Source organism: Citrus clementina, unplaced genomic scaffold, assembly GCF_000493195.1.
Source record: "Citrus clementina cultivar Clemenules unplaced genomic scaffold, Citrus_clementina_v1.0 scaffold_3, whole genome shotgun sequence".
Taxonomy (NCBI): domain Eukaryota; kingdom Viridiplantae; phylum Streptophyta; class Magnoliopsida; order Sapindales; family Rutaceae; genus Citrus; species Citrus x clementina.
Window position 1 is genome coordinate 9,687,824 of NW_006262339.1, and position 24,213 is coordinate 9,712,036.

Consider the following 24,213-nt stretch of genomic DNA (forward strand, 5'->3'; position numbering starts at 1 on the left):
ATACATAATACATACGTAGCCTGTGGGACTCGCGGTATTCTATGAACCTACATGGAATAAACTGCTTCATTGGGATGCCACTGATAATGTCATGCACATGCAGAACAAGGCAGCGGAACATGTTTGATCTTCCTCAGCCTCCGAAACCCAACTGCGTCCCTCACTTCTTTTGTGAATACTGTGCTCTATGTCAAGAATACAGGGAGCTTAAATCTAGAGGCTGGGATCCTTCTGTTGGTAAGTGATTTGTATTATTATTTCATTCTAAAGTTGTGAGCAACACCCTTGAAAGTTTTAAAATAATGAATAAAATTCTCCGCGCTTGTTCTCTCTTTGCATCTATATAGGTTGGCAGGGAAACAGAACGAGGAACAGGAACCAGCAGCAACAACCATGACGCCCCCAGTGACCGAGAAAGTACATGCGCTTTAAAGATAAAATGTCATTGAATCAAAAACCTGTAATGTTTGCCATTGAATTTATTCAGGCACTTTGGATAAAGCATGCCTGCATCAAATTAAGGATGTAATTCAGTGCTGTGAAAGTTAACTAAATGAAGCAAACAGGATGGATCCTCATCAAATGACATCCTCTCATTTCTCAAGTTTCTTTTAAGTTCTGTTGAAATACACAAGCACCCTTTGCGTACATTGTGGCAGCTCCTAAAAAGAATCAAGAAATTGACTAAACACTAAGGTTGCGTGAAAAATATACAAATTACACTCATACATGCCGGAGCATCAAGATATCAAAACCATACAAAAATTGCTTACCACCACTGCCTAAGTGTGTTCCGCATGGTATTCAAAAGCTCTTAACTACAAACATACGAAGGCAACAAAAACTTAAATGTTGATGGTGGCTTCCCAGAGCCGAAGAAGTCCATTACGACCACCGCTGCATATCCTTTTTCTTTCGAGATCAGAAGCTATGCACCTTACCTGCATACCCCAGAAAAAAGCAAAAAGTTAAGAGACAACTGCCTTTTATACAGTTTTCCATCTACTTTAACAACACAACATGATGCTATCTCAAATATTGTTACAATTAACAGACTGATTAAATTTTTCTACATATCAGGAGGAAAATGTAGGGGAAGAGCAGGAATTATACAAGCACAAAGGAATTATCAATTATATGCATACCACAGCAACTGTCTTTTGAGGGGTTCTGTAGAGTTGCCACCCCGACATTTTGGATCCAGTGCCAGAGAACCCACCAAGTCTCTCTTGAGGTCGATGGAATAGAGACATTGAATTGTCAGCTGCTCCAATTCCTAACCAGTGATCCCCAGCGTTGATTGACAATATAGCAGATGAATGAATGGTAACATTCTTCACACACTTTATGCCTCCTGCTTGCATGGCAGATAAATGATTAGAACAATCTATAAAATTACTTGATTGGGCAATAGAGCATTGAAAGCTAACAGATTAACAATGTCATCATGTGCACTGTATAGATTCAACTTCAAGATGGTTGAATTCTTTTTCTTTTTTAATATTTTCAACAAGGTTTGTCCTGTGCAGCATTACAGACAGATGGGTATTTTAGAAAGGATGGTCTCGAAAAGAAGCTCACACACAGAACAATTGCAGATATCAATTGCTTTTGAGGTATTATATTAACTGAGCTAATGTTGCTCAATGATTATGGTGGAGTCCTGATGTTTCCTGATGTTTTATATGCCCCAACCCCATTGTCATCAACAATTTGAACAAAATGAGCAGGAAACAAAAATAACAAAGTGCCAGTGCTCATAAGAATTGATGCTCTTACCATCATCATTTTCCCAAAACCGGAGTAGCCCATCACTCGAACCTGAAAGAAAGGCATCAAGTTAAGGAGTTATTTGGATAAATGTTCATTTGGCACTACAGATGATTTCTATCTGTAAAAAGACTAAAGAACCCAATGAGAACAAGTTACATTCTGGCAAAAGGAACGAGTTTTTTTAAGTGCCAACCTGTAATTATTCCTCTATCTGATGAGGAATATTCAACACATTGTACTGGGCCAGCATGACAAGCTAGAACAGCATCACATGTTCCTCTGGAAATAGACCACATTCTTGCTGTCCAATCATCACTACCAGTAATCACAGTGTCTCTGTCCATTCTAATTGACCTGATATGGGACATGTAAACACCAAGGCAGCTTCAGAGCTATGATTATAGAATTACCAAAGAAACAAAATAAAAAAATTGGATGCCTCCTTGGCTCACCGAATCCATTTTGTGTGCCCAAGAAACTTGTGCATTTGCCGACCAGCACGAATGTCCCAGATATTTGCAACCCTGATAAACACAAGTATTCACCGAGGTTGAGGAATACTAATTTAAAATTTGTCCCAGCTATGTAGATGTAAGTTTCAATACACATACGCATCTCTACCACCAGCAGCCAAGATCCCAGTGGAGTCATCATACTCCATGCACAGAACTGCACTTGAGCAACGACCAACTGTTGCTACACAAGTGTCAGTTCGAACATCCCACATCTTCACAGTTCCATCATGGGATGCCGTAAGGACACGTTCACCTGACAGCATCCGCACACAGCTGACCTACAGTGATAAGTGATAGGAATTATCTCATATTTTCATTTATAGACCAAAATTTAAATTTCAATAATTTGAAAATGTAACAAACAAGAACTTTTAATAGGGCAAACACAAGCAATTATTAAAGAAAAAGTACACAAGTTCTAAAACCAGTCTACATGAAAACTGAAAGAAAAAGTTCACTAGGCTGATGTGGGAAAAGAGAGCATATTAAAAAGCTGCCATGTAGCTTATCTTATCCAAAGATTGCATGCAAAAACTTAATAATCATTCAAGGGCAATGAAAGAGACAAAATGTACTAACTGATGATCTGATAGAACCTTGACATTTATCTTAAACATATCTTTTTGCTCAGAAAGTAGAAAAACAATCAGTGACCCACTGCACCCTTAGCAACTCTGTCAATGACCTTCCCCTCATACATGTGTTTTTGTGTGTGTGTGTTCTTGGCCTTTACTGAGCTGTATTTTTTTGAAAGGGGGCCTTTTCAGAGCTTAAATAAGATACTCAATTACTCATTGAAAACTTCAGGACCCGATCCACACATCAGAAATACTTCCAGGTATCCTTACTATGCAATTTGTAAATTGGTTATCCTATAAAACTTACATCATCAGATGAATAATTGGTCAAATATATTCTTACGTCTTAGACCACTGCATACTGGACGTAATTCATAAAGAATAAGAACACTGGCTAACAAAAGTAATGTTCCTTTTTTTTTTTTGGATGGGGGGTTGGGGGGGGGGGGGAGGTGAAATCGTAGTTTAAAAACAGAGGGGTATAAGCATCCGTGGTCACAATCTTTGCTGATCCCACTCTATAACCAGTTCATATTATCAGCAATTCAGGGTTTTGAAGCACGCCAAGAAGAAACACACAAGTATTTTGGTAGCTAAATATACGTAGGGGTGTGAATTCAGTTAACAAAACGTGCATTACATAATTCCATTTCCATACTCCATTTTATTAATTCTGCAAACACCTTAGTGGTATAATGCAAGTGTATAATTTAAGAAATGATGCTCGATTAAGCAAACCTGTGCATCATGGCCCTTCAGCTCTTCTAGAAGCTGAGATGTTTGCTTATCCCATACAAGAACGGACTGATCATCTGATCCTGAAACCACCTTTCCTCGATCAGAATTTATAGCTCGGACAGTTCTGCATAGAAGGATGAAAGTGGATATAACCAGAACTGCCACTTACAAGAAAGTGATTTACATTCATTTACTTCCACAAAACTATAGAAAAGGAAAAAGGAAAATTAATGTATGAGTAAAAACCTTGTATGTCCTTTCAAGGTTGCTCGAAGTTCCGAACCACGAAGACTGGGATCCCAGATCTTAACCTGCAAAGCAAATTTTGAAAATCAAACATCAGACCCTTTGAACATGCACCAATTATACAATGATCTTAAAAAATTTACCCATGCAAGGTTAGAAGTTTCAATTTAGCAACCAAATCAAATACAAAACTTCTGCAAGATTCATGCTACTCTTGAGATGCAGCAGTCAGATAGATTTTATATTCTACCAAAAAGAACAAGATATATTATCAGCAAATCGCAGTCACTGATCTCCAGTTTTGCTTGAGAAGGCAGTCACAACCACTGTACATTACCATTAATGGCTCCATTAAGCATGAAATTACAGTCAGGTTTCCAAGTAATGCATCCAAGTAATGCATGTCACTTGTGCTAAAAAGTTGTTAAAAGAAAACAACCAGATATGTAACTCACCAAACAGTCAGTGCTCCCACTGATAAAGAAACCTGCATCTTCACGGTCACCCACTAGATCCCAGACCTCTCTTTTTGTAACACAATGTAAAGCTGTAATGGCACCGGCATGACCTCTAATTATGCGAATATTGGATTGAATTTTCTTCCCACCAGCAGTTGAATCTTGTTTTCGAGGAGTGCCATTCTCATTTGCAGCTAAACTCAGGAGACAACAAGAAAGGTGATGAGTTAAATAAAACAGTTTGAAGGAATCCAAAATTAATAAAAGACATAGCAGAAGCCCCACCATCAGAAGTCCATTTACGGACACGACTAAAAGAGTGTGATCTTGAGCTTGCTTCCCTGCTAAACATGCTCTGTACCCAGCTCCTCCCAATACCAGAAGCCTCAGCAGGTTGCTGATCGTCATTTGTGGCATCTTTCGAAAGCGGAGATGGCATTCCATTAGACAAACTTGACTGGCCCTTTATAGATGACAATCCCCAATAACCAATACGAAGTTGTTGGATATGTGACAAAAATCCTCTGAGTTGAATCTGAAACAAATCAGAGCACAAGAAGATTTTAGCAATAAAATATATAACAACCAGAGCAGATCTTCAGTTACAAAAATTTTTTTGAATGTGAGGCTGAAGTTGTAAGTAATTCTGCATTCAAACACTAGAAGAATCTTTCAAACACATATCCTCAAATGCACAAAATCTATCAACAAAGCATTTTATATCTTTCCTACAGAGTGAACAAGCACAAACATAAAGGGAAAAAAATTAAAAGAGAAAGGAAAAGTCTGTTTCCATGTAGACTGATGAAATCCAACCTTTCCAAGGTGAAGGAGTCTGAAAACATTATAACTGCAGCTAACAGAATCACAATGCATAACAAAAAAGTTGCTCTCACCAGTCACAGACTTTATTCTTAGACTTGCATAATAACAAAGTGTTTTAGAAGATAGAAATGCTTATGAGAAATTCCTGAGGATAATTTTCAACAATGTATGAAAGCACTAGAAACTACATTCATACGAAGCAGAAATTAAATTTCTACCAAGAAGTTTCTCTTCGTTCCCATCATAGGCAAACATATCAGTGTTGGTACAATAATAATCTATTTCCTTTTGCACGTCAATTAAGTTATATTGCAGTTCCGCAAGTTACAACAGATCTAGTTCTTTTTCTAACTTTTCCAACAAACTACTACATCTTCTAGCAAACTTCAGGTTTCTGCAGATATCCTCCAGTGGTGGTCATTTATGGTGTGTTTACTTGTGGGTTTGGGGAATGAGAATGGCGGAATGGGAATGAAACCTATGTTTACTTGACAAAATGTAATTTGGGAATGGGAATGAAAATGTGGGAATAAGGAATGGGAATCTCATTCCCATGGGGGGGGGGTGTTGGGAATGAAAATGTGGGAATGGGAATGAAACATAAATTTACTTTTTTATCCTTCTAATTTTTTCATATTTCCTAAATTACCCTTGTTCAAATCACAAATAATTTTATTATTTTAAATGTCATTAATAATAATAATAATAATTATTATTATTATTATTATTATTAATTTTATTAACTTTATTATTTTAGTTATTATTAATTATTATTATTTTCATTAATATTATCATTATTAACAATAAAATAATGATAAAAATAATAATTATTAAAAATAATTAATTTAACATTATTAACAATAAAATAATGATAAAAATAATAATTATTAAAAATAATTAATTTATCATTATTAACAATATTATCCTTATTGTTGTTGTTATTATTAAATTTTATTAACTTTATTATTTTAGTTATTATTAATTATTGTTATTACTATTTTTATTAATATTATCATTATTAACATTTATTAACATTAATAAATTATAACTAAAATAATAAAGTTAATAAAATTTAATTTTAATAATAATAAATGTTAATAATGGTAATATTAATAAAAATAGTAATAACAATAATTAATAAGAAATAAAATAATAAAGTTAATAATAATAATGATAATAAATGTTAATAATAATAATATTAACAAAAATAATATTAACAATAATTAATAGTAACATTAATAAATGATAACTAAAATAATAAAGTTAATAAAATTTAATTTTAATAATAATAAATGGTAATAATGGTAATATTAATAAAAATAGTAATAACAATAATTAATAACAAATAAAATAATAAAGTTAATAATAATAATAATGATAATAAATGTTAATAATAATAATATTAATAAAAATAATATTAACAATAATTAATAGTAACTAAAATAATAAAGTTAATAATAATAATAATAAATGATAATAATGATAATATTAATAAAAATAATATTAACAGTAATTAATAATAACTAAAATAATAAAGTTAATAAAATTTAATAATAATAATAATAATAACAACAACAAAAAAAAATAATGATAAATTAATTATTTTTATTAATTATTAATACTATAAGTATTTTGGTAAATTGATTCTCATTCCCATTCCTCATTTCTATTTATTTTGTCAAGTAAACACATCAATGGCATTCCAACACATTCTCATTCCCATTCCCATTTATTTTTGCCAAGTAAACATTGAAATCTCATTCTCATTCCAGTCCATTCTCATTCCTATGAAGTAAACACATCATTAAAGTAATAAGAGATATGGAAAAAACTGAACGAATGACATCACGCGGATGGTAAAGCACAAAGCAATTTAAGGGTCTGATCACATTGGAAATTCCAAATACATATACCCATAGATCCAAGCAAAAAAAAAAAAAAAAAAGGAAAAACTCTGTGCATTATAAGTTTATTATAAATCGCAATGGAACACTAAATGACAGCAGAATAACTTACAAACTGCTTGTATCCAATATTGTTTTTCTCTGCTATTGTTTCTATCATGTACCAAGTATCAGTATCTGGAAGTCCCAGCCCAGCCTTCATGATGACAGAGAATAAGAAAACAACAAGTTCAAGAGTAAAGATGAACATACATGTGAAGATTGGAGGTTAAAATGATGTAAAATTGAAACCTTAATACAAAGGGGAAAAAAATACTACCATATGTGATGCCACTGTGATTAACTGTGCTGAAACCAGAGAGGCGTAATTAGCTGACCTGTCAGAACAACATGAGGCAGAATAGATGAGTTTGCTCCCCAAGTCAAACTTTTGGACAAATCAAAGATATCCAATTGACAGGTGTTTTTTAGACTGGTTTCATGAAAAAAAGGTATTAGTTACAAAATGACAGAGCCAGGGATGAATCAATAACATTTTTTTTCTTTTAATTTAGCCTAACGGCAACTCAATCTCCTCCCAACCCATGTAAGCAGGTTCAAATCCCAAACTCAATTAGTTGGCACCCACAATCAATACCAAAACTTTATAAAGTATTTCTTTTCCAAAATTTATCATCTTTATGCACCCTAAATTATCAGCAAAATATTTTTGCACCAGCACTCAGCTTTGGTTATTATAAGGATGGTACTAGCAAGATTTCACAGAATATGACCAGGACAGAACATGATCAGTGAGACTGACATTTCATTCAACAGAATTTTACACATGGTTTCTGGAATTCTGCTCTGGTTGGCATTAAATCTTTCCAATATAACATCGCATGGCCAAGGTAACAGCATGGCAACTTCATGAAAAATGCTCAAGCTTGTGACCATATCTAAATCACCCCTTGATATGCTCAATAGACTATTATGTGAATAACTGTAACTTGAATTTAACACACGCATGATAGGACTTAAAAAGTATGCTTCTTACTTGCTTGAAAACCGATCCATTAAATAGTCAAAGTACCCCTCCCAAAACCTGCAACAAATCATAGTAGATGTTAAAGAAAATCCAACTTTGTACCATTAATGGGTCACCAATGGAATTACCCGTTCTTGAATCAAAAATAAACTTCAATTATTCAGAACTACATCAACAATCATTCATTACACCCACCAACTCTTATTTAGAAATAAAATAAGAGTTGTTAAAATAAAGCTACATACTGAACTTCTGTCCAAGGCAAACTCATTGGAACAAGATACATGAAAATTTCTCTTCTTCTTAATAGAAGTGAAAACAATCCTCAACCAACAGAACTTTTCCCCAACCCCCACCCCCTTCTTTTTTGCAACAAAACCAAGAGAACTTGAAAGCAACAATTTTATGAGAAGGGAACTGTCACATAGCATTTCAATTATAACAGAGCCAAAATATCCAAGTGTCCAGTGATAGGTAGCATGAAAAGGATGAAAATGAAATCACAATAGTTCATGAAATTCCTTAGATAACGATTAGTGACACATACCGTAGCTCCTCCCAGATAGAGAGGGAAATTAAATGGCGCTGTACGTAATCTGAAACATTATTAGCATCTTTCTTAAACATCTCAGCAGAAACTTCAAGGGCATCTCTAATAGTTGACACATCATTTCGAGAAGTTGCACGACTGATTGCCGTTTTGAGCTGAATGAGTAACATTGACAAGGGGAAAGAGAGGACAAATAATCAACACAACATGAACCATGGCATTCCAAAAGAAGTGTCAAAGGGCAAGAGAAAACAAGCCAATGAGAAAAATCATGCATAAACATCACAAGGGAATTAGATTACCAATTCTTTCACAGCAATAAACTGTTCCTCAGTCAACTGACAGTGCCATCCCTGACAGGGGATATATACAGTTAGTGGCTTCATACTGTTCACTAAAAACTTTAAATCAATTTAAATCAGTGAAATAATATTAATTTCTAAACATACTGAATGTATGTGTTCTCTGATACATTCAACAAACCCACTTCCACCAATCCCTTCCGCATCAGACTCAATCAAAGCTGTAAAGGGAATCAATAGTATTTGTTAATTTATAAAGATATCTAAATCATAAGAAGTTCCCCTCAGAAACAGCAAAGAAATTGAGTTTTTACAAAGCATACCAAGAATTGTGCCATATTCAAATGATGAAAGTGGATCATCAGTAGCTCCTAGTTTCAGAAGGCGAAGCCACAAACCCTGTTTAACAAAGTGACCAACAATACTTAAAAACACAAAGTATGACTGATAATGACAATGATCCACATATAATAATTTCAGCACTACCATGCAGTTGCCTAACTCAAATTATATATAGAAGTGGATTCCAGCATCACCATGTGATATGGTGATGCTGAATGTTACCACATAAAGCAAAAAGGAGAGAATTTATTTCAAAAATGGAAACAAAAAAGTTTACCTGAAGCTTAACTTTGATGTCCAAAACCATGCGGTCCCTTTCAGCCTGTAAGACAGTGATAAATATCAATTCAGGGCAATTTTAACCTTTAATCACAGCACTTGCAATGATGGAGTAAAAAACTTACAGCTCTCTCAATTGGACTAAGACTATCTTTGGAGTCCTTACTCACAAGCATAGAAGGTGGACTTGCAAAGAAATTTAGAAAAAATTAAGAGGAAAATAGTTAAGGACATAGCAATGGAATGAAAAGGGACATATATATCTGTACTGTTCAAGCATAAAAATATACCTATTAAGCTTTCCTGAGTATTCAAAAGATCCACTTGCTGAGGCAAGAATTTGCCTCCTCTTTTCTTCCTGCTCTTCCGTTCTTACATTGGAAGGAAATCTATCATAAGTATATTTGGCCCCCGATCCTGGAGAAGCCACAAAAAAAAAATGTGTGATTATTGTACACGTTGGCTTTGAACGGATGAAATTGAAATCCAACCAAAAGATGGCCTAATTTTTACCTGATGTTCCAATATCAGGATCTGATATGGTTATAACCTCAGGCTCTGCTGAAGATGACGGAAGAATTGACGTAGGATTTTGACCCCTTCCAATAGCATCTTGCAATTTATCAAGCAGATTACTATTATTTTCGTCAGAACCAAGGCCTCTCTCCAGATAATCCAAGAATCCTTGAGAATCCAAAAACTGTGTTATCTGCAAACAAGAAATAAATGAGCAATCAATCATTGTACAGAGATATTAAATTTCACTGGAGAATAATGAAAAAGAAAAAAGAAGGAAAAAATATTTTTAATCAGAAAAGTGAGTATTGGACCAGCCATACAAAATGCAAGTACTCATAACAAAAAAGTGAAAGAAATGAGGTAAAAAGGAGTGATAGATGCCCAGAAATTTACCAAAACCAAAAAGGTATCGCCAATCCCAAAAAAGAAAAGTGGGTTTAAGGTTGATGGATAATAAAAACATAATAACTGATTGTGATGAGATACGTTACCATAGGATCAGGTGGCTGGTTGGTTGACCGAGAACGCTTCTTCAAAAATGCTTGAGCGTTGAAAACCTGAGTGCCGGTGTTTTCCTAACAAACATTATTGTGACCAAGTATTGCTAAGAAGATTAACGTACAAAAACTTGTGTAAGAGCACTTCTGTTGAATACAAAAAGGCAGTACTTTTCCTGACAAAATAATATTTTAGACCAAAATAATACCAGGAAGATTATATAAACAAGACATAAAAGCCAAATTTATACAAGGAAGACATAAGATAAAAGTTTCATACTATGAAGTTGCGGTAGCCACCTAAAATTGATGCTAAAAACTTGAGAAAAATAAACCTGCATACAAACATTAAAAACAATTTAAAATACGCATCATTCAATTGACTATAATTCTTCACATAACCGAATTATCTGCCATGACATAATAAAAAAAAGAAAATACTGCATAGACAACATAAATTTAAAGAGCAAAAACAGAAAAGAATATGAGAAACATTTTAAACAGTTTATTCTAATGCATTTAATTTTAAAACAATTAGATCTAAGAAAGCGCCACTACTCCCCAGGAGCCGGTCATTTCAAGCAACTTCATTTGGCTGACCAGATTCAAATTCCAGGGAAGGTAGGGCACTAAAAAATCAATTTGGATTTTGCACAACCCTATCTTTCTCTAAAAAATAAATTAATAAAATTGGATATAACAAAGCAATGTCTGCTCCAGAAACATTTTACTTTGCACCTAATAATCACCTGAGTTGAAGGTCATGCTCCTCTCCCCATGGCTTACTGCAAACTTTAGAATAATGCTCAGATGAGCCACCTGCATTCATCCGATCAATCCCCACAACATTGGGGTACAATAACTTTAAAATGTCACCACGCAAAGAACTTAATTCTGGCTCTGGAATTGGGGGTATCTCCTCCGTAGTACAAATTCGATTATACTCAAGGTCCACAACAACTACCTATAACAGAAAAATAGGAGGAATAAGTGAGTCAGTATTATTAATTGATGGGAGAGGCACAAAATTAGCCTAACAAGAAGCAAAGACAGTGTCCAACAAATCAGTTCGACCAAATATACATTTTATGTTAATGTGAAGATCGGGTAATTTAAAGGTAATTTTCTTTTTTTTTATAGGAAATGGAAACTTTTATAGAAAATTAGAAGGGAATAAATATTACAAAAGTGAACCATAGGTCCACAAACTAAAAACTTCGGCCTTTTTTTTGGGGGGGGGGGGGGTTGCGAAGTACCAACAAAATTAACTCAAAACTGCATCTCAATAAAGCTGAATGAAAAAGAATGAGGAATCTAAAGACAAAGATGAGACTATCTAAAATGTATAAGTGCCTCTAGATTTTCCAGCATTTCCAAGAGTCTGAAGTTTGGCTACATTAATTCTTGGGCACAAGTGTACATCTGAAGGAGCAGATTATGTCTAGGTAGATTAAGTTTGCCATTTTGATTTGACCATTGATCACTTATTATGGTATATAGATAGCTCCACCCATCAATCAGTTGAGTTATTTTTAAATAACTGATAAAGTGATATAGATGAAATGCTGGCAACTGGAATAGCTCTTTGCTTCAAAAACTTGGACAGTTAAAACTTTATTATCAAAAATCAAGTAGCGAAACCACGATTTTTTACACATGAAAGCATCAGTTAGGGCCTATAATGGGTATAACATGTCAAAGATAAATAAACATCACAGTCCTCATCCCTCATCTGCCTCCACAGTAGTACAGCAAGATAAATATCTTAAAGAAAATTCTATCTGAAATCCACGATTCTAGAATAATAAAAATAAGAAAGAAACAACGACAATGAACATGATCTAACAATAACATGTATATAACTAATTCCAGATAGATTAAACAGCTTAGACTGATAATTCTGAGCCATCAATGCAAGCAGAAGTAGAACCAAAGTCATACGATGTATCCTGTGTAATTGTCCAAGATTCAAAGGGTGAAAGAGGAAATACTGCCGATCTGCAGTGACAATTAGCAATAGAAATAACAGAAGACTAAGGAAGCACTTTGCAATTACAAAGAGAAGGGTAGTATGGCGATGAAAATGCAAATTAAACAATAAAATTCATACAAATTACTTACACCATCCATGGCAAGGTTAGATGTATCAACACCGGAATGGAGACCCATCATATATGGCGTAGGAGCATCAATATAATCTACTCCACTGAAAAATAGTAATGGAATGTAGACATGCTTCAGCACAGAAAAACATACAAAGATTAGATGTGAGTCTACGGGATAAGTCATACATAGGCATCAATAAACAATGCTAGGCCTAGCATATTAATACGAAGACGTGCAGCATGAAAACATAATCCTCATCAAATATAAAGGCAGTGATTTCAAATATTAAATACTAACCTGCCACCGGAATGGATAAATTAAATGGCATATTGCCTCTGACACTAGAGTAAGAAGGGAATACCTAGTAAAGACAAAACAAGTGCAATAAATACAAAGGACCTCACATTGATAGGAAGATAAAAATCTAATTGATCATAATATAAATGGTCAACCTAAATGCAAAAGCAACATACAACTTAGACAAAATAATTGGTGCAAAAGAAAGTCAAAAGTTATTGATCAATGTTCAACGGCTCCAAGAACATTGCCCTCATGAGTCGTGCATAAAGGGTTATTGGATAAATTCATATAACAGATATTATCAATGTGCTGCAAATCTGGGTAGGAACATAACTGGGACTTTGCACAAGGTGAAATATAAACCACTGACATATGCATCCTCTAAACAAGTTGATTTGAGTTTAAAATCACATATGCAGCAGATATTAAGTTGGCCGATTAAAAAGATACATCAAGCTTTGCCTTTTTTCATATTTACAGAAAAGATTATGATCTTTTGACAATAAATGTGCCCAATGGTGTATAACAAGTCAACAAAGGATCTAACTGATGTAGGATGCATCCAGTAAAATAACTGAGTAAGAAAGGGGATGAAATAATTGAAGAAATAAGGGGGAGAAACCAGAAGAAAGTGGAGAAATTCAGAAGAAATAGGGAGGAAGCATCATAAACTTTATTCAAATAATCATCAATAAAATCAAGTCTCCTAAAAAATTCAAAAGAAATAAAGTGAAAACATTGCAAACTTTATTCCATAATCATCACTACCATCTAGCCAGCCTAAAAATTGAAAAACAAGGCTGATGTATAGTGGCTGAACCCTAAATAAACTGGAAAACAAAATCAAAAGAAATTTACCTGCTAAAAAGAATGCTAATCAAATAAATAAGAAAACTATTTAAGGAAGATTAGATATTGCTTATGCTCCTAATAAAACCTTGACTCAAATAAATAAAAAAATAATTTCTAAAATCCTAGAAAAATATCTCTTTTTCAGAGTCACTAAACTATGTTGATATTAAAAATTATTACAAATCACATCACTGGTCACCAAAACTTCACACAACCATTTTCTCCAAACCTACAATCAAACTCTACCTGAGGACGCAACTGCTTTATAGAGAAGCACTAATTCAAAAATGGTTGCACATAGTGACATAAGCCAAACAATAGTAATTCACTCAAGCAGTGACCTCCATCAAGACCTAAGAACCAATTAACTTACCATGCAGTCATCAAACTATCATCCTGCTAAAAATAAAAAGGAAAAAAGAAAATCAAATAAAGGAATGACAACCTAGTTAGAACATGAGGGGCAAACATTTAGTACCAGGGTTCAAAATTATCGAGTTAATAAACACTTTCTCTGTATTTTTCGGAAGGCATTTTCATCATGATAAAATATGCCCAAAATGAGTCATTTAAAGATTCATACACACCAATGTACTGTGTCCCACCCCTAGTAGAGTAATCCAAGGAGTTCCTCTTTTTTCTCATATAGATGTTAGACCCATAAAGCTCTCATGAAGAAGAGAGGCCTGTATATTGATAGTTAATAGTTTGTAAATAGCTGAACACGCAACTAAGTCAGCGCATACCACTTATAAAATGAGAGAAAATGATGAAATGAGCAAGACCATACACAAAAGATCTAAACTCATAATCATTGTGTGACAATCAATGAAAAGGATTACAGATGCAAACATGTGAAAACCACGTCAGATTGATAATCATTACTTAGTACAAGAAAAGGAAAATGCAATAGCCGGACAGAGACATACTTGTTTGATCGAAGCAAAATCCTCCTTTCAAGCAAAACAGCGGTAAAAAGTGTAATCAAATTGTCAACATCCAACAACTGCACAAGTGGCTGAAATGATATCTGCATTCAACAAAATAAAACCATCATACAACATGTTCTACAGTCAGGTAAACCAATTATCTATCAACAAGGAGCAAAAGGCAAAAGGCAATACATCAGCATGAGGCAGCCCCTCCTTTGGTGGAGTCTCCACGGATAGTAAGCAATTCTCGATAGCAAACAGCACTCGATTCTTTCCAGGAGTCGGCAAAGGTACATTTGACACCAAATGCGAAATAACATCCCACAACGGCGTGCTGAAATTGTTCCAAAGCTGAGAAATATTACAACATAACTAAAATAAAAACAACACTATTCATTCGATTCCCACATTTCATCAATCAATCAAACACACATACAAATTTTACCAAAACCCAAAACTCACCTACTTCCATCAGACAAAAAACAAAGCGAATAAATCTCTTCGAGTACATTCCTAAGAACACGAAAACTAGGCGAGCGAGAAACAAGGCAGATACATTTGTCAGCAAACGAATTCGCAGGTATACGATAAGCTTCAGCAATATCTTCACTCACAGGATCTCTAAACGATATGCAACTAACATAAATCTTCGAACCATCACCCTCTGCACAGAATAAATAAAATCTCATGAGCACCCCCTGAAAATCACAAAATTTGCACAAACATCCAATAAATGTCAAAATACCAGTTAAAACGATCGGATAGGTCCGGGGGAATGTACTGGGGTCGTCGGAATCGAAACCTGAAGAATAGAACTGGACGCCAGCGGGAAGAACACACTGGGGGGAACGGAGAAAAACAAGAAAGAGTTTTTGAAAAACGTTTTTGATGTTTTGTGAAAAACAGAAAAAAAAAAATAAGAGAAACACTTACCGTGGAGAGCTGAGGTGGCGGATGAGGGTAAAGGGAGTGATTAAGGGGAGGGAATTGGTCGAGGACAGAAGACAAGTAGTAATATTCGGGGCCGTGATAGCCTTTGCTTCCATCTAACGTTCGAATTTCGGGGCCAATTCCGCAGACGACGAAGTATTCGAAGACTCGTGCCATTTTTACTTTTTCAGATCTGCTTTTTTTTTGTTTTTTGGGTTTCAGAAAATGAAGTGCTGCGATCTGATTTGCATTGTGCCTCTATTTTGGGAATCCAAGGGAGTCACTCGCTTTGTCTCCTGTAAGTGGCAACGACGAGCAGGAGATCAAAAATTCAAAATGAATTACTGACAAGTTTTCTCTTTTTCTAAACTAGAAAAAGAACAAAAGAAGAAAAATCTCTTTCATTTGGCTTTGTAATATGATTGCAGATAATTATTATTATTATTTTTGACGGCCAAATCTGATGAGTTATACGATAATTATTTTTTTTTAATTTAAAAGTTTTTTAGGATGATTATGTTGGAATTGGACTATTTTAGAATTTACAAGATAACAAATACATGTAATAATTATTAGTTTTTTACATTTTATCTTTTTAAAACTTTGCATCTTATTTCATTATTGTTTCAAACATTTCTTTGAGCGATAAAATATTAATTTTGTTAAAATAATAAAATATCAAGAAAATTACACATAGTTTGATATGGCTATTCAAATTTAAAATATATATAATTTTATCTTTTTTTTTTTTTTGGTTTTAACCACGAGGTATCCTGGGAAGAGTCCCAACTGTGGGAGGCACTTTTAAGCCCGTACCACAACCCAGATTAGAAGTTTCCGCTCGAATCGGGAGGCACAAGTTCTCCCAACAAAGACGACTTCCCTGCGATTCGAACTGAAGAGCAAACTCAGTCAAGCTACTTAAGGGGACTCCATTGCCAGTGGAGCCAACATTTTATCTTCTTTTTTTTTGTGTAAAATTATGTTTCGCCTTCCACGTCAACAAAGGACGTTAGCATCCAAACTAGCCATGGTAACAAAAATGTAACTGAACTTAAGATTTACACCTTAATACTTTCTTACACCCATTGGCTTTTTTACTATTTCACAATTTTTTTAAATATTGAATCAATGATAATCCAAATTTTTACTGTAAATTTTGACACCAATTTTTATATATTTATTATTAAATTGAACAACTAAAAATTTGCATTAAAACTTTAAATTTTTTTTTCCTATTACTCTAGCATTAATCATTTCTTAAAGTAGGAAAATGTATAAGCAAAGCACGAGTCTCTCTTCTCGTTTTCTCTAAAAACATAAATGGGAGATTGGGAGTGGGTCGCGATGACTCTTCAATTCACCCACTAAGTGTTGGGTGCTTGTAGGGGTTTTAGGGTTAAATCTTAGGGTTTGCTCTATTTTTTCAGTCTATCCTTTATTGAAGTGGTCAGTAAAGAAAGGGTAAGTTTCGTTGGGGAAAAGATAGTAAGCACCCTGTCAGCCGTGTATTCAGTATTGAACAAAAGGATGGACACAGAGGAGCTAATCAAAACATGCAAAGCAATTTCACTGAACGGAGAAACAAGAGGGAAAGTAACCATCAAAAGCAAAATGAAGGAAAAGGGGGAGAAGATATTTGCAGGATGCCTACTGGGGAAAGGGTTACTGAATAGAGAAGTGAAAGAGGAATGTTTTAAAGCAGTTTTGCTTCTAGTGTGGAAAATAATGAAGGAAGATAAAATTGAAGAGTTAAGGGAGAACATTTTTATCTTCCAATTTGGGAATGAAGCTGATAAGAAAAAAGTTTTCGCTGAAGTGTCGTGCATTTTGACAAAGCATTAATTATGTTGACATAACCAGTAGGAATAGAGGAGATAACAAAACAGGTTCTCACTCATGTCTCATTTTGGGTACAAATACTCAATGTACCCATTATGTGCATGAACACGGAAACAATAAAGGAGCTTGGTGAAGCCATTAGAAGAGTGAAAGAAGTTGCCACAGATATTACAGGGGCATGCTTTGGCAAATATATCTGAATCCGCATTTTGGTGGATATCACTAAACCACTGATAAAATTTCTGTATTTTAAGCAGGAGGAAGATGAAAATGAGATGGATAGTGAGGAGCAAGAAAGAAGGGAGAATAAAGCAAAGGAAATTCTTATGCCAGTAAGCTATGAAAGACTACCAGACTTTTGCTATATTCACAGTCAGATTGGCCATCAATATAGAGAATGCGTCAACTATAAAAATCAGTTGAGGGAGGAGATGGCATACGAGCCATGGATGAAGGGCCCTACAATGACAGAACAACTGAAGCAAAATAAAAGGAAGGAAAATATTAGACCAGAACAGGGAAAGAAAAGTCAGAGCTACTCAACAATGGAGGTCCAAGACAAAAAGGGGAACTCGGAGACAAACGATGGAACAACTCAAAAGTTAGGAAAAATGGATACGGGTCAAGAACCATCACGAGGTGGGGATTCCCTAGAAATGTCAAATCAGAATAGTAAGAAGCAGTTAGTGACAAAGAAAGTGAATTGGCGCAGGGAGGGAATCAATTTGAGGCGGGAAGTGAGAAACAAGTTAAAAGGGAAAAAGAAAAAGAAATGTTAAAAAATAAACAAGATGAAGAGGAAAAATGCTGATAGTGAGTAGCCCAAAGCTAGGAGCCCGGGGAGTGATGAGCCCAAAAGCAGATAAACAAAAAGTAATTGTGAAAGAAAGAGATGGGCTTGAAGCAACCAAAGAAAAGCCCAAGAGATGTAGGTGGAAACTCCAAGCCAGAAATGTTGATAAGTCCATTAAGCACAAAGATAGACCAAAAGCAATGAAAAGGTCCAGTGATGAAATTTTCTAGGATAGCCCAATAATGAAAGGAAAAACATTATCATCTTCAAAGGCTTGCAAATTGAAGTTGGAAATGCAGAGTAATGGAAGGAATGGAGTTGAAGCAATGTTTACGGAAGAATCAACGGCGGTGGCTGGTTACCAGCCCTGTCAACAGTAATGAGGATCATCATTTGGAATGTTCGAGGTCTGAGGAATGATTGAGCGTTTCGAGAAGCCCAAAAAATTCTCCGCATGCATAGACCGCAGATGATGTTTCTTTGTGAGACGAAGCTAAGTTCTAAACAAATGGTGGAAAAAGTAAGAAGTTAAATTTTCACAACAGTTTTACTATCGATAGAAGTGGTTTGGCTTTACTGTGGAGTGTTGAAATTGTTGTAGATATCAAATCGTATAGTATGCACCACATTAATGCTATTGTTCAAGCTGATAATGGATGTTATTGGAGGTGTACGAGTATATATAGACACCCTGAAGGGGATCAAAAGCATCATAAATGAACATTGTTGAGAAAATTAGCAGGACTTTCATCTCTGGCCTGGCTTTACTTTGGCGACTTTAATGAAATCCTCCATCTAAGTGAAAAGATTGGGAATGAAATGTGCGTTTCAGCAGTAAATGACTTTAGAGAAGCTAATTAGATTTTACAACTTGAGTGACTTGGGTTGAAAAGGATATCCATTTACATGGTCGAATAGGCGGTTTGGATCCCAATTAGTGGAGGAAAGACTGGATAGATTTTTAGGTTGCGAGAATTGAAGAATGATATTTAAGGATAATACAGCTACAAATATAATAACTTGGACATCTGATTGCAGCACAGTAAAAATGGATGTAATGAAGAAGGCTAGATGAAGTAAGTATAGCAGAAGATATTTTACAAGAATCTGTTATAAAGACATGTGGAGTCCATATGAGAGGTGCAAAGAATGAGTGGAAAGATAGCTGCAGATGGAATTATGAAAATCATGTGCCCTTGTTTCAAAAAAAAAAAAAGCAAATAAATTGATGGCCGAGCTAAAGATATGGAGCAAGACTGAATTTAAAGGTAGAAAAAAGAAATTGGATAAGTTGCTTCAGTAATTACAGAACATCAAAGAAAGTGGCGAGCAGTATGTTTGTGGGGAGGAAATTAAGAATGTTGGAACACAAATAGAAGAAATTTTATTAGAGGAAGAGATTTATTGAAGGCAAAGGTCCAGAACAGTTTGGCTTCAAGAATAAGATAAGAACACAAAGTTCTTCCATTCCAAAGCTTCAACTAGAAAGAGAAAGAATACAATTAAAGGAATTTTTAATGAAAACGGCAAATGGACAGAAGAAGCAGACAAGGTGGAAAGACTTTTTTGTGAGCATTTTACAAATCTCTTCACTTCAACACATCCTACAAGGTGTCATATGGAAAAAGCACTCAAGGAGATGCCTCTGAGAGTAACGAAAGATATAAATGAGCAACTGAATCAAACATTTACAGAAGAGGAGATTGTGATAGCCTTGAAGCAGATGCATCCAACAAAAGCACCTGGCCCCGATGGTCTACCAGCATCATTTTTTCAGAAACATTGGAAAGCGGTTAGTGAAGGAGTCATATCTACATGCATGCACATCCTTAATAGTGGAGGTAATATTGCCCCTTTGAACCACACTTATATTGTCTTAATTCCAAAGAGTGAAAAGCCTAAAAGAGTGGTTGATTATAGACCTATTAGCTTATGAATGTTCTATACAGAATAATAGCAAAAACCATAGCTAATAGGTTAAAAGAAATTCTACATCTTATAATATCACACATTCAAAGTTCATTCATACCAGGTAGACTCATTACAGATAATATAATCATTGGTTATGAGTGCTTGCACAAAATTAGGCTTAGAAAAATCAAAAAGGTGGCCTAGTGGCTATTAAATTGGATGTCAATAAGTCTTATGATAGGGTGGAGTGGAGCTTTCTAAAGCATACAATGGAAGTTATAAGGTTCTCACAAACTGGGTAAACTTGATCATGGGATGTATCACCACTCCTTATTTCTTTGTCTTGATAAATGGGGTACCAAAAAGGCTAATTCAACCTCAAAGAGGGCTCAGACAAGGTTGCTCATTATCCCTATACTTATTTATCTTGTGTACAGAGGTTTTTTCAATTCTCATATCTCAAGCTGAGCGGAGAAATTTGATCAAGGGGCTCAAGTTCAGCAAAGATTTATCAATTAATCAATTGCTCTTTGCAGATGATAGTTTGATTTTCATAAGAGCCACTATTGAAGATTACTCAAATTTGAAGAATATTTTTTTATTGTTATGCTGCTGCTTCAGTTCAGATATTCAATTATGAGAAATTCTCTATTTTTTTCAGTGGAAAGACTCAACCAGCACAAATAGCTTCAATTAAGAATTTATTCCAGCTCCATGTGGTGTCAAAGTATGAAAGGTACTTAGGATTGCCTCTATGGTGGGAAGGAAAAAGCTAAGTTCTTTCAACAAAATAAAGCTTAGAGTCCTAAGAAAGATATCCAATTGGCAATCAAAGATGTTCTCAAAATGTGGAAAAGAGGTGTTAATTAAAGATGTAGCTCAAGCAGTTCCTGTTTATGCCATGAGTGTTTTCAAACTGTCGATGGGGTTGCGTGATGATATCCAGAAGGCTATTACAAGGTTCTGGTGGAACTGAAAACAAAACCAGAGGCCTATTCATTGGGCTAAATGGGAGAATATATGCCAAGCAAAATGTAGAGGTGAAGTGGGGGTGACATGCTTCAACCAAGCATTAGTGGCCAAATAGGGGTGGAGAATTATTCAGAACCCCAATTCAATGGTGGCAAAGGTGCTAAAGGCTCAGTATTTTAAAGATACTGATTTCATTAAGGCTAAAATGGGATCAAATCCATCTTTCATATGGAAAAGCATATTATGGGAAAGGTAAATCATTAACAAGGGTCTAAGGTGGAGAATTGAAGATAGAAAGAGGGCTCAAATTTATTAGAGTTGCTAGATCCCAAGACCTTCAACATTTAAACATTTCTTTCCTCCAAAACTACCTCTGGACTCTACAGTGTCAGATTTGATAAATGCTGAAAATAAATGGAAGGGGTTGCTGGTTCAACAAAACTTTATGGAGGAGGATGTGCAGTAGATCTTAAGAATCCCACTACCAAGAATATCCAACCCTGATAAGCCATTATGACATTTTGACAAATAAGGGGATTACACAATCAAGAGTGGGTACCAAGTGGCCTTAAATCATAAATTCTCGGACTAACCAAACAGCTCAAACATTTCAAGCAAAAAACAAGTTCCATAGAGCTTAATTTGGGCTGCAAAGCTACCAGCAAAATTAAAGATTTTCATGTGAAGAGTTGCAAGAAACACTTTGCCAACAGCAACTAACCTATGGAGAAGAAATGTGCTACAAAGCCCCTGGTGCCAAAGATGTAAAAGAGCTGAGGAGACGACATTTCATGCTATTTTTTATTGTAAAAATGCTCAAAAGATATGAAGACTTACAGAGCATGGGGGAGAAATAAAGCAGTCAAGAAACAAAGAATTTTTAAGCTTGATCATAGAAATAACTAGTAAGAAGGGAAAATATGATCTGGATGTGATATTTGCTTTATGTTGGGTGGCTTGGCACTCAAGGAATCTTCATGTTTTAAGTAACAAAATGAAATATTCTCAAATATCAGTTGCAAGAGCAGAAGTTGTGGTTCAATCCTTTAAAAAAATGAGACAACCACAATTTACAATCAACCTTGGAGAGGAAAGTCAGTAGATGTCAACATTGGAGACCTCCATCGTCAAGGTGGTTCAAAGTTAATGTGGATGCTGCAGTAAGAGAAAAACAAGCAAAGTGGGATTAAGGTTGGTAATCATAAATTTAGACGGAAAGTGTGTAGCAGCTGCCATGAAGCCATCAATCTTCCATGGAAGTGTAGCTTTTGCTGAAGCTGAAGCTACAAAATTTGGGTTGGAAATTGCAGAAAATGCAAGATGTCTACCTCTGATTATTGAAACATATTCTTAAGAGGTAGTTGATCTGGTGTTAAACAAGAGAGGCACAAGGATGGAGATGTTTTGGATAATTTACGATATACAAGCTAATCTAAAGAGTTTGCAGCAGATTAAAATCCAACATAGCTCAAGAAACTGTAATGAAATAGCACATTTGTTAGCTAAAAAAGCTTTGGAACAGTAGAATATTGTCTCTGAAATGCAAGTAACGCAACCCAAGAGGGGGGTGAATTGGGTTTTTAAAAATAATGCAATACGATTCGCACAATAAATCAATCTAACGCCTTAATGAAATAGAGAACAATAAATTCAAGCAAGCGTAAAAATAAAAAGAGCAAGGGAAGAGAAAAACAAACACGCGGATTTTTACGTGGTTCGGCAATCCCCGCCTACGTCCACGCCTCCAAGCCAACCGAGCTCGAGGATTTCACTATCTAAGCCTCCCAAGGCTTCAAGTTTTTACAATTGACTTCCAAGGTGTCAATGAACCTTTACAACCAAGAGATTATCTCCCCAATCTCTTCACCCCAAGTGTTTCCCACACTTAAACACTCACAATTTGGTAAGGAATGAAAATTACAACAAAAACTCTCTTTAAGAGTTGATATGCAACTAATAGCTCAACAATGATTCAATCAATAATGATTTGCATCTTGGAAGCTCAATATATGTTGTATGATCTTATATTTGCATGTATTGGTGCTTAAAATGAAGTTTGAGTTGAGTTTTTATAGTGGAAGCCCAAAAACTAGCCGTTATAGGCAAATTCCAGCGCTCAAGCGGTTAGCCGCTTGATTTATCCGGCTAGCCGCTCAGGAACAGTAATATTACCGTTATTTTTGAATTTGCTACAGTAACACTGTTCATTGAAATTACACTTTGGCCCAAAACTTTCTATAATTATAATATGGCCCAAAACGTCAGAAAAATTTGCAAATAGGTCCAATTTCAGAACTTCTCAAGAATAGTGTCTTTCCCAAACTTTTTAAAATTATGATATGACCCCAAATATTTTATTGTTTCGCACAAAGGTCCTTTTCAACATAATACCCATATTTTTCAAAGTTCTCAAAATCTTTCACTTTAGTTCAAAATATTCATAAATTATAGTGTGGCCCAAAATATTTAAAATGTTTGAAAAAAACATCCAACTCCGAAATTTGATACTTATTAAAATCAAAGATTTCAAATCTTAACATTTAAGTCCAATTTTACTCAAATCCACAAAATACTTTACTTTATAAAAATAAAATATTTTAGTTTATGAAAAGTATTTAATTAAATTAATCTCTTGAGCTTCTCAAATGCTAAATCATGCATCAATTAAATCATACCGGCTTTACAAGAATTTGTCGCAATAATTCGTCCGTTGAGCTCTAAGCTTTATTCTTGATTTCGCCGTTGTCCGTTGAGTGTCTTCAATCTTGATTTCACTTGATTCACTTGCATAAATATTATCCTTAAAAAAACTAGTGTAAATGTGAAATACAATATTTATTATTGTTACTTAAGACACATGTTTGTTATCATCAAAATTACATTATGTGTAGCCCTTTAGGCTAACAGTCTCATGGCTGGATAATATTTCAAACAATCTTTTGTACTTATTCTCTAATTTTGATGAATGAAAAATTCAATTTCATCTATAAAAAAAAGCAGGAAAATGTGTTATAGTACACCT

General features: G+C 34.8%; 1 protein-coding gene across 3 annotated transcripts; it reads right to left on the reverse strand.

Annotated features, from left to right (window-relative positions):
* Positions 1–554: 554 nt before the first annotated feature.
* Positions 555–16,076, reverse strand: LOC18047515 (DENN domain and WD repeat-containing protein SCD1). Of its 3 annotated transcripts, XM_006440881.2 has the most exons (31): positions 15,677–16,073; positions 15,489–15,582; positions 15,206–15,407; positions 14,936–15,077; positions 14,741–14,841; positions 12,957–13,020; positions 12,675–12,788; positions 11,303–11,517; positions 10,834–10,888; positions 10,548–10,631; positions 10,051–10,246; positions 9,828–9,954; positions 9,663–9,723; positions 9,536–9,580; positions 9,240–9,315; positions 9,064–9,137; positions 8,917–8,967; positions 8,612–8,769; positions 8,074–8,121; positions 7,357–7,414; positions 7,150–7,233; positions 4,594–4,843; positions 4,306–4,502; positions 3,851–3,915; positions 3,605–3,728; positions 2,385–2,566; positions 2,226–2,297; positions 1,967–2,127; positions 1,780–1,821; positions 1,146–1,354; positions 555–941 (listed from the first exon to the last, which is right to left on the reverse strand). In XM_006440881.2, the coding sequence occupies exons 1-31, from the start codon at positions 15,848–15,850 to the stop codon at positions 846–848; spliced, it is 3,621 nt and encodes a 1,206-aa protein (XP_006440944.1). In that variant the 5' UTR covers positions 15,851–16,073; the 3' UTR covers positions 555–845. The 3 variants fall into 3 exon arrangements, with proteins under 3 accessions (XP_006440944.1, XP_024043567.1, XP_024043568.1); XM_024187799.1 differs by lacking the exon at positions 12,957–13,020 and having other exon boundaries at positions 12,675–12,759; XM_024187800.1 differs by lacking the exons at positions 555–941; positions 1,146–1,354; positions 1,780–1,821; ... (1 more) ...; positions 2,226–2,297; positions 2,385–2,566 and having other exon boundaries at positions 3,603–3,684; positions 15,677–16,076.
* Between the last annotated feature and the right edge of the window lie 8,137 nt (positions 16,077–24,213).